At 38.8% G+C, this 10288-nt stretch overlaps 1 protein-coding gene and 1 long non-coding RNA gene across 2 annotated transcripts in view; one reads left to right on the forward strand and one right to left on the reverse strand.

Annotated features, from left to right (window-relative positions):
* The first annotated feature begins 199 nt into the window (after positions 1 to 199).
* On the forward strand, positions 200 to 2400 carry LOC136705334 (uncharacterized). The gene is made up of 3 exons (XR_010804053.1): positions 200 to 451; positions 1006 to 1127; positions 2245 to 2400. It is a non-coding gene; the product is annotated as an uncharacterized lncRNA (long non-coding RNA).
* The window catches only part of zgc:153184 (uncharacterized protein LOC751652 homolog), a 28575-nt gene continuing 19681 nt past the window's right edge, over positions 1395 to 10288 (reverse strand). The window contains exons 2-7 of the mRNA XM_066678815.1: positions 10125 to 10208; positions 9429 to 9500; positions 9142 to 9210; positions 6010 to 6213; positions 2930 to 3355; positions 1395 to 2289 (exon numbers count right to left, since the gene is read on the reverse strand). Of these exons, the coding sequence (XP_066534912.1) occupies positions 2269 to 2289; positions 2930 to 3355; positions 6010 to 6213; positions 9142 to 9210; positions 9429 to 9500; positions 10125 to 10208 (876 nt within the window). The 3' untranslated portion in view covers positions 1395 to 2268. The remainder of the gene's footprint in view (positions 2290 to 2929; positions 3356 to 6009; positions 6214 to 9141; positions 9211 to 9428; positions 9501 to 10124; positions 10209 to 10288) is intronic.

Here is a 10288-nt window from a genome sequence, read left to right on the forward strand (position 1 = left end):
AGCTTTTCCTTTATTTCTATAGATATAGATCTTTGATTCCAACAAGACAAATGTATGACAACGTCTTTTTTTGACAGTGGCTTATATAAGTAATAGGCTTTAATAGTGTTTATATATATATATATATTAGCAAATACAACATTTGTGGCTGACATCCATATAATGCATGATGACGTTAAACAAGAGCGCCTGAGTCATCACCTGTCAGTATGTGTGTGAACTTTTGACCGATCACAGCGCAGGGGACGGGGCCTTCCCTGAACACACAGTCGTAAGGGACAGTGTAGGTTTTCTACTTTCTTTGGTTTTCTTTCGTGAACTAAAACCGAATCTAAACCAGCTCTAATTTATGGGAACTGTGTCTGAGGCTGCTGACTAAATCACAAAGTGCAGACAACGATGGAGGCATATCAGGACAAACGCTAAAATGAAGAATATCCACAACAAAAATGTAATCCTAAGTTTGAATTTAAAGATTCCACACCTACATGCAAGTTTGAGCTCAAAATACATTTCAAATGCGGTAATTCCAGTCACATTTACAGTTTGAATGAATACGCGTTTCCCAGTTGAAATATTTTATGTGAAACTTATTATTAAAATAGTATTCACTTAATATGTATTTGTACTCATTGCCAGTGAGTTTGAAATGTAATTTTTAAACTCATTACCAAACTATAATAAGGGAAAAATGGGCCTCTCCACTTTGCAATAACAAAGTTATTTGGGTTCACCTGTAACTACTGCACTGTTTTAGGTGGAATGGAAAGTTACAACAAGAAGCTGAGCCTTGTTTTTATCAGGCAGTTTGATAAACCAGAAAACTTGGCCGCATGGTTTATTTACTGATTAAAATAGATTCAAATGTTCTCACTGAGTCTTGTATAATGTATTGGAAAGCAAGGAAGTGGCTCTATTTCTCCTCTTCAACTCTTTTGCTAATATTCATTCAGATGCATTTTAATTTTAATAAACATATTAAGCATTTATTTGTTTTATTTGCAGATTTGAACTGTGCTATTCTTCATAGATCAAAAACCAATGGAATAAACCAGTGGGTTCCTGCTTTAGGAGGAATCTCAAACGTCTCCAATGCCATACAAGGACACTTCATGAAGGAAAGAGAGGTAACAGTGCTTTTAAGCGCAAGTGGTAGTTTTCCCTGAGGAGATTTTCCTTCTAACAAGCATGCTCATGTGTTTAATAAACACAAAACTGGGGTTGTGAATTGGTATTTGTAGTGTATGATGTATATCAATTTATGTTTTTAAAATCAGATGTAGTGGGTTAGTTGCCCTGTGAAGGACTGGCGCCCCCTCCAGGGTGTATTCCCACCTTGCGCCCAGTGATTCCGGGTAGGCAAGAAAAGCGCTTATAGATTATGAATGAATGAATGTAGTGGGTTAACCTTACATGTTTAAAAAAGGTTTTGCAACACCAGGTTTTATATTTGTAACACTTACTTGACCACATTCCATTGAAGGACTCTTTATGTCTGTCTTAATGACTCTTAATTTTTCTTTGCAAAATTAATACATAATCCTTATTGACACTTTAATAAGTATTCCATATATATACACCTTTTCCCCTCTGGAAATGTTTATAAGGGAGAAAAAAATCTTTAAAATATAAAATCAAGCTCTTTAATCAGTTTTCTACAGCAAATGTTCATCAAGTGCAGCACAGCAGAAATATAGGTTAATCATTATTCAGTGAATGACTAATCCACCTCAGAAGCCCCTAATACAGTTTGCTTTATCACAGTCCATCATTTGCATAGGTACTGACGTCTAAGTATCTTGTCTGCATTCAGTTAGCATTGAAATGCTCATTTGCTACGCAAGCTCAAAGAGAGACGAAAGTTTAAACACAGTTCAAGAAGTTGAATAATAGGCCTTCACTGATTTCGGTAAAACAGCAATCAAGAAAATAAGAGCACAGCTGATGAACAGATCACAAAAGTTAATACATTGTCTTACTTTCTGATCCCCGTGTAAAAATATGTCAGTGTTCTGAGACCACTCTCTGTATAGTCAATCATCCAAGGCATGTAAATAGCTAAGGTAGTTGCTGCAGGGCTTTGTAAAGGGAAGGATTATTGACATCATTTGTTTAGGTAATCTAACCCTGTATGTAACAGTATCAGAACACCAGGTCCTTGGTCATAAAAATATTGTTTTTTAGTCAGTTTATCCTTCCTCTCCTCATTTTGTGTCCTCAATCAACCTTTTCACTTCTTTGCAGATAAAGCTCGGTCCGTTTCAGTCTTCAGACGATTTGTTCTAAAACCTGAAGAGAAAAAAACAAAGTTTAAAAATGATTCAAAGAAGAATTCCCCATTTTAATTTCAAAACGTATTTCTTCTTTTTTTGTCTCTCATTAAATTGAAATAGAAATAAAAAGTACCAAAAAAAACAAGAATGAGGACTCATCACTTCACTTATAAAATGTTACTGGTTTGTTGGGGGTGGGGGAACTGTTCGAAACAACCAGAAGTCACTACACACTTGCTTTAAAGTACAAAATCAAAACAGAAGGACAGCAGACATATTCTAACAACTCAGTGTGAGGTGAGCATTATGATGATTTAGGCATGTGGTCTCCACCGTGCAAATTGGTGAGTATATACTTCCATCACTCGTTTGCACCATTAGCCTTGTTGCTACAGTGCAATGCTTTTCAAATAATCAAAAATTAATGCCAGGTCTTCGCTGACTCACTAAATTTGGCATAAAAGATATGCAGTGTTTCATGTATTTGTCTCTTAACTTCCCCACATTTACACTGCATACATTACATTTTGGGGAGTCAGTGAATATACAAGTAAATTACAAATAATGCAGAATTATTACTGTCCAGTTAGAATTTATATCGCCTAATTTTAAAACTACTTTTGCTTACTTAACTTAAACATTTTAGGTAGCCATACCTTTATTTCTTCATCCCCCTCTGTGGGGAGCAGCGTGCCCCCTTCTTCCACACCTTCCATTTGTTCTGGACTTTGTTTCTCACTTGGTTTTTCCTCTTGTTGGGTTTCTACCAGATTGGTATCCTGGAGTTGTTCTGAGCCCTTGTCTCCAGTTACCACTTCCTCAATCACCACTTGGATAACATTATTCCCCCCATTTTCCTGGCTGTCTCCCTCCTGTGGTTCAGTGTCTTGGTCAGTCATAACAATGACATCTTTGAGGTCCTCCGCTTTCTCCTCTTGAGGAGCACTGAACACCTCCCCGTTCTTCTCAGGACTGTGTGGAGAAGTGTTTCTCTCGTGAGAATCTGCCACCACCTCCTCACCTGCTGACTTTCTGTGCTGACGAGTGGGTGGTCTCCGATTGAAAGACAGCCGGACACGACTCTATGAGGAAAACAACCCAAACATCTGAGTAACAATTGTGCACCATGTCGGTAGTGAACTGTTGATTAGTTGTGACAATCATTCTGACTGAATAGAAATTGGCATTAAATAATTATATATTTCAACCAATAATTAATAGAATTTAACAGCTGTTTATTATTTTATTATCAGTTTGAGTCAAATGTTTTTCAGCACGTCAGAGATGCAGCGGACATTGTGCGGTGACAACATATTCCTGCACAGACTATATGAAGAATAATGCAGAGAAGTATCAAACTTTCAGACACAGAGTTTAGCTGAAAATGGTGAGAAATGACCGTTCCGCCTGAACACGTTCTATCAATAGACACAATAATAAGAAACTGCCAGAATAACAGCATTACCCAAAAAACTGAAAAATGTTGGATTGAAAACTATGAAAAAATTTAAACCTTAAAATTAGTATAATGTATGAACAACAAAAATCATACAATTGTCTGTTGATGAAGATTCTGTGGTACAGAACACACTGTAAACCCTAATGTTCAAAGTAATTAACTGGACTGAGTGATTCTAACTTAAAATATATTGAAAAAAAGTTTAATTTAATTTAATTCAAATTAAGTTAATTTCAAAAATGTCTTCTTTTTGAGTTTGTGTAACAGCGAAACTTTGATTGAGTCCTGTTTGTGGTTTTAAGTAAAAATAGCTGTGTATGATTGATTTAACTGAACTTAAATGTTATGAGTTTATGCAGCATGACGTCTGAAGTCACAGTGCAGTCATTTTCAGTTCAGATGGTGGATGATCTGGGGTTCACTGGCACATAACTCCAGAGTCGTGGGGTCGAGTCCCACATTAGGTCACTGCCCTGAGGAGTTTGGGGTGTTCCCCCACAGTGCAAGAATACACATTGGTAGGTGGACTGGCCGTGCAAGAGTGTCCATAAGTGTGAGTGTGTGGTGCCCTGTGATGGACTGGCACCTTGGCATAGACAATGAATAAATTTATGGTTAGATTAGTTTATAGTATTGAGTACCAGAAATTGATATTTCTTTGAGTGGTATTAAGCAGTAGAAGTAGTAGACACTTACGGTATGTGTGCATACTTCTGACATTTGAGTTTATGAACTTACATTATTTTTTTAGTTCTGCACTTATTCAGGTTTACAGTGTACAGTACAGTGCTCAATTTACATTTACGTTGGTACTTTTTCTAAATTTGTTTTTCGCTTTCAGGGCATTTGGCTCAAATTATTTCCAAGTATATTTACTTCAGTGCCTTACTAAAATAATGCATGTAGACAAGCTAACGCTGCTAGGCTCTTACAAATATTGTTCAGAAATGTACTATTTTCAGCAATTTTAAAGTCCTTAGTGAATGAATATAGGTGTGGTTATAGTGACCTTGTCTAAGGGCAAAACAACTGTGAAGCAGCCACCTGTGATCTGTAAACTGTTCATAAGATAATTATAAGTTTCAGCTCAATTTTCTTTGATCATAACACAGCAAAGGCATGTCAAAGTCTTGTTTGTTAATTTGTGAATCGGACTTTATAGGCAGAGGTATAAAGGCAGAGGTATAAAGGTGTGACGGAAAGTAGGTTAAAGAGATTACAGTTTTCATCCTCCATTGCTGGTCTTTTTAGACATATGTGGAGCGTAGTCTCAGAAAACATCTTAACTTGTGTAACTATGTCATAACTAACACATGATCTCAATTCTACTTTAATGCAAAGTGTGACCGTGTCTATGCAGTTTGACATTTTGTTTTGCGTGATGTCTTTGCACACACAGGATAGAGGGAGTCATGGTAAGTCTCTTAGGCCACACTCACACGTGAGCTAAATACAGGACAAATCCCTTTTATAGCGCTTAATACTGTTAAGTTCACACTCAATTCAGAAGTGTTCCAGTAACACCAGCAGCATCCATACAGAAAGTGGAACTGAATGTAACAACTCATAAAATTCACAGATGATCAACAACCTGACAGCTGATGTTTCACTGGTAGACATGATCATTTGTCACTTAATAATGCTAAGCTGTAGTGTACCTGGCAGTCTGTCCTTTTCAAAAGCACACAGTGCACTTTTTGATGTTCATGACAATCCAAACTACTATTCTGAAAGGCAGATTACAGGACTGTCTTGTGTGGACCAAAATTGGTTATACAACCAATCATGTAATTACTAATTGTGACTAGTTTTAACCATAAGTGTTACAACAGAAGTTATAACACTAAATAATGTTATAATGAAAGTTGAAGGGAAACAAAGAACATGAATCTGGACTCTTTACTGGTTTCGTTATAAGGTAAAGGATCTAAACATGCAGTTTGGGCTTGAGACATTCACCTCTTCTTATAGATGTCATTTGAAGTGGCAGTAGCAGTGTAACTACAACCTTTAATATAACTTTACACTTCACTTTCTGAACTCAGAACAAGCATGTTTATACCATATGACAACTATCAAGATCATGTTTGTGCATCTCACTTCGAACGTGAAATGACAGGCTGCATGGCAGGAGATTTGTGTGATATTCTACAAAGTTCTGGAAGTGTCCAAAATTTTAGTCAAATTTCAGGTGCTGGATCTCATGCAGTGTGATATGCATCAATCTTATAGACGAAGTTTATCACACAATGTACAATAGGCTTAAAGTATTCAGACCTTATTGATGTTGTGGAGTGGGGTGCCCTCAGCTGGCTGCTCGAAGCTGACGGGCAGCTCCTCCTCAGTGTTCAGCTGATGGGGCCTCAGCGTGGGGCTGAGAGAGTCACAGGGGCCGAGGGGACAGAGCGGTGAGGAGCGCTGCTTCACTTCCGGGCTTTTGGGTGTAGAGATAAGAGTTGTGGGAGTAAAAGCAAGGTTGGCCTATAAGGGAAGAAAAATGAGGTGAAAAACATAATATGTTGCCTTAGCATTATATTATATTATATATTTATTTTAAAGGAGAAATCAGTTTTAGCACCAGAAACTAGCAAACAATATTTTCATTCAACCTTTAATGAACCAGGTGATTCTTTGTAGAATGGGTCCTCACATTTACATGTTTATAATAGACTCAAATGTCTGATATATTTAGGCCAATGGGTGTCAGTATATTGGCTGTTTCAAAATGTGTGGGAGAATAATAGACTGCGCCTTCAGAGAACTCAATTTTGCTTCCAGCCTTAGGAATATTTAGTAGGGAAATGAACCTAATAACAAAGGGGTGGTGAACTGAGTTTAGAGTAGTTAGATCAGTCAGAAACAACCAAAGCATCATGGGTCGTCACATCACAACAACTAACAACTGACTGACTATCCTGCGCAAAAATCCTCAAATCACAAAAAGTGGATGTGGTCATCATCTGGCCACAGGCCAGAATATCCACCTGTGGATTTACTAAGAATAATCACGATTAAATTCACATTACTGAAGTGAAAAACATTTCTGCCAAATTGTTCGGCTTACGTCTTTCTATAAGACAAGCATGTAACGTGACTGGAGAAATGTTCCTTTGGAGAGAGTGGAAAATAAACACTCGCCTGGTGATTTGACCAAGTCTGAACTGCTTGACTGAATCACCCGGCAATAAGAAGAGCTTAGAGTTCTAATAGACAGCTGAACCAGAAGAGCTGTCTGAGGTCACCTGACCTAACCTCAATTCGGTTAGTACTGGAGAGCATACACCTGAAATTAACTAACACAGGTCACATACAGCAGTGAATAGATGAACATTTCCAAGGAAAAGAGGAAACATGTCATTATATCATATATAACACGTTTAGTGAAATATTCACAATAGATGAACCACCTCTCAAGAGATTTCAGCTGATGAATCGTTATAGAAACATCTTTGTAAATTGAATATATGAGTGCACCCTATACTTTAAAAGTTCTATATCAAATAAACATTGAGTGCAGCCCAACCTTCACAATATTACAGCCAACCTGAACCAAGCACAGCTGAGCAAAACACAAACTGAACCCCTCAGTGTAGAACAACGAGCCCTTATCCTTATTCCTTACTGGGAATTACAAAAAGCTCCTTCAGATCAGTCATAAAAGAGTCATACCCGTAGAGGAGAGAAGAGGAAGAGGGAGAAGCGGCAGCCCCTTTGTCCCATGGCTGATACGTGGAGACTAGGAAGACTCAGCACCCCGTGGAGAATATCCAAGTCTTTATCTCATTAGTACGAGAGCTTGGGTCAGCCAAAGCCAGAGCAACACAACCCTCCCCCGCGCTCTTTCCAAATCTAGAGCTCTTTGACTGTAGTGCTGCAGTTACTGAACACTAGGGGGCAGCACAGCAACAGGAACTGGAGCAAAGGTAGGCTACAGCAGTTGTTTCTGAGATGATGTGACCATGATGAGATTTGCTTTAGTATGTTTTGTTGTTTGTTGTATAAAATGTAATAATTAATAGACCCATATAATATGAGCATGGGTTTATATCTCGGACATTATATATGTTTTAAACTAATGCCCAATGCCCATTTCCCTCAAAGCCTTTAAGCACTCAGACATTGGGCCAAGCAATGCTTTCAGATTAGATATAAAACTGTCCATTCACAACCTGATGAGCATTAAGTATTGTACAGTTGTAAAGGTGCTGCTCAAATTAGCATGATTTACTTATTTGTAATAACTATACAATTTACATCTATGCCAAAAATGCTTAAAAATATTCAGCAGAAAGCTGGCAAATATGATACCATACATACTTACAGGCACTTGGTGTAGAGGCCTATATGTTGATGCACATATGCATTTTCTGGCTGTTTTTACCATATAGCATTCATTCATTCATTGTCTGTAAGCACTTATCCAATTCAGGGTCGCGGTGGGTCCAGAGCCTACCTGGAATCACTGGGTGGAAGGCAGGGAGCACCAGTCCTTCACAGGGCGGCACACACACTCACACCTACGGACACTTTTGAGTCGCCAATCCACCTACCAACACACCACACTCCTCACAGACAGTCACCTGGAGGAAACCCATGCAGACACAGGGAGAACACACCACACTCCTCACAGACAGTCACCCGGAGGAAACCCATGCAGACACAGGGAGAACACACCACACTCCTCACAGACAGTCACCCGGAGGAAACCCATGCAGACACAGGGAGAACACACCACACTCCTCACAGACAGTCACCCGGAGGAAACCCATGCAGACACAGGGAGAACACACCACACTCCTCACAGACAGTCACCCGGAGGAAACCCATGCAGACACAGGGAGAACACACCACAATCCTCACAGACAGTCACCCGGAGGAAACCCATGCAAACACAGGGAGAACACACCACACTCCTCACAGACAGTCACCCGGAAGAAACCCATGCAGACACAGGGAGAACACACCACACTCCTCACAGACAGTCACCCGGAGGAAACCCATGCAGACACAGGGAGAACACACCACACTCCTCACAGACAGTCACCCGGAGGAAACCCATGCAGACACAGGGAGAACACACCACACTCCTCACAGACAGTCACCCGGAGGAAACCCATGCAGACACAGGGAGACCACACCACACTCCTCACAGACAGTCACCCGGAGGAAACCCATGCAGACACAGGGAGAACACACCACACTCCTCACAGACAGTCACCCGGAGGAAACCCATGCAGACACAGGGAGAACACACCACACTCCTCACAGACAGTCACCCGGAGCGGGACTCGAACCCACAACCTCCAGGCCCCTGCCTGCTGCGCCACCGTGCCGCCCTCCATATAGCATGCCATACATAACAGTTTTATATTAAAGGAATACATTTTCAGAAAAAAAAAAAACTGTTACCTGCAGTTTCTCAATTAAAGGAGAACTCTTCAGCTTGCCTTTGGGGAGATGTGAAGGCACAGCAGGTTTCTGAAACTCAGAAGAAGACAGTGCTTGGGAAGTGCTTGTTAACAAGTAAATTGAATACTTACATATCCAGAAGTGTTACTATAAACACCATTAAATAAAACTAAGTGAGAACAACAACGCTGCCTTAATTATTTGTTGTGGAGGATCTTATTTACGTTGTCTGTTCACACTTTATGTGTAGCAGTAAGTTATCAGAACAGCAAATGTTCAGTTCTCACCTCCTGCTCACTCTCAGCGTCTGTCTGGTTGTGTAACTCCAAGGAGCATGGGGGACTCTTAGCAGGATTTTTCTACGAGAATAAAACAATATTTTGTCAGACTTGCTACAATATACAGTACTGTGCAAACATTTTAGACTTGAGACTTAGAAAATGAGATTTAAATAATAATTTGTTCTGAACAGTGAAACAAACAAATACTCCTCACACTAGAATAAAAACATTATTACAGTAAGCAGAGATATTCTGTGTGAATGTTGATTTAACCCTTTCCAAACCCCCTTGTGGCAGTTCAGTATTTTTTTTAAAGTTATTATCTTATGTTTTTATTGCAAATACATATAATTTTATAAAAATACCACATTTTTTACAATGCTATATTATTTAAAAAAAATAATAATCCTAGGTTCCTATGACTTTTACACATTGCTGCATTCAAGAATATTCTCATAAGCATTAGTGTGTTTTGGTTTGGTGTAATTGACGTTAAATTAATTTTAAATGAAACACATGTATTTGCATTGTAATAGTGATTTAGACTGATTTATACCAATATAATACAAGTCTTTCACATTCTATCTTTGGGACAGTAACTACAGAACATTCAGTTGCAGGAATAAGAAAAAATGAAAAAGATCATTCTTTATGTGTGACATACACAAAAAAAAAAAAAAAAAAAACAATAAAAGGTGTTACCTCCTCATTCATTGGTTTTGGCAGTACGTGGCCTTTAAACTTTCCTGCCATTTCAGCCACGGACACCTTGACTGGAGATGCCTCCTGAAAAAGTAATGGTACATTATCATCACATTTGTCACAGATGATTAATGAATGAATGAAATTAAATAGGTCACATGATC

Source organism: Hoplias malabaricus, chromosome 1 (assembly GCF_029633855.1).
Source record: "Hoplias malabaricus isolate fHopMal1 chromosome 1, fHopMal1.hap1, whole genome shotgun sequence".
In the NCBI taxonomy this organism is placed as follows: Eukaryota; Metazoa; Chordata; class Actinopteri; order Characiformes; family Erythrinidae; genus Hoplias; species Hoplias malabaricus.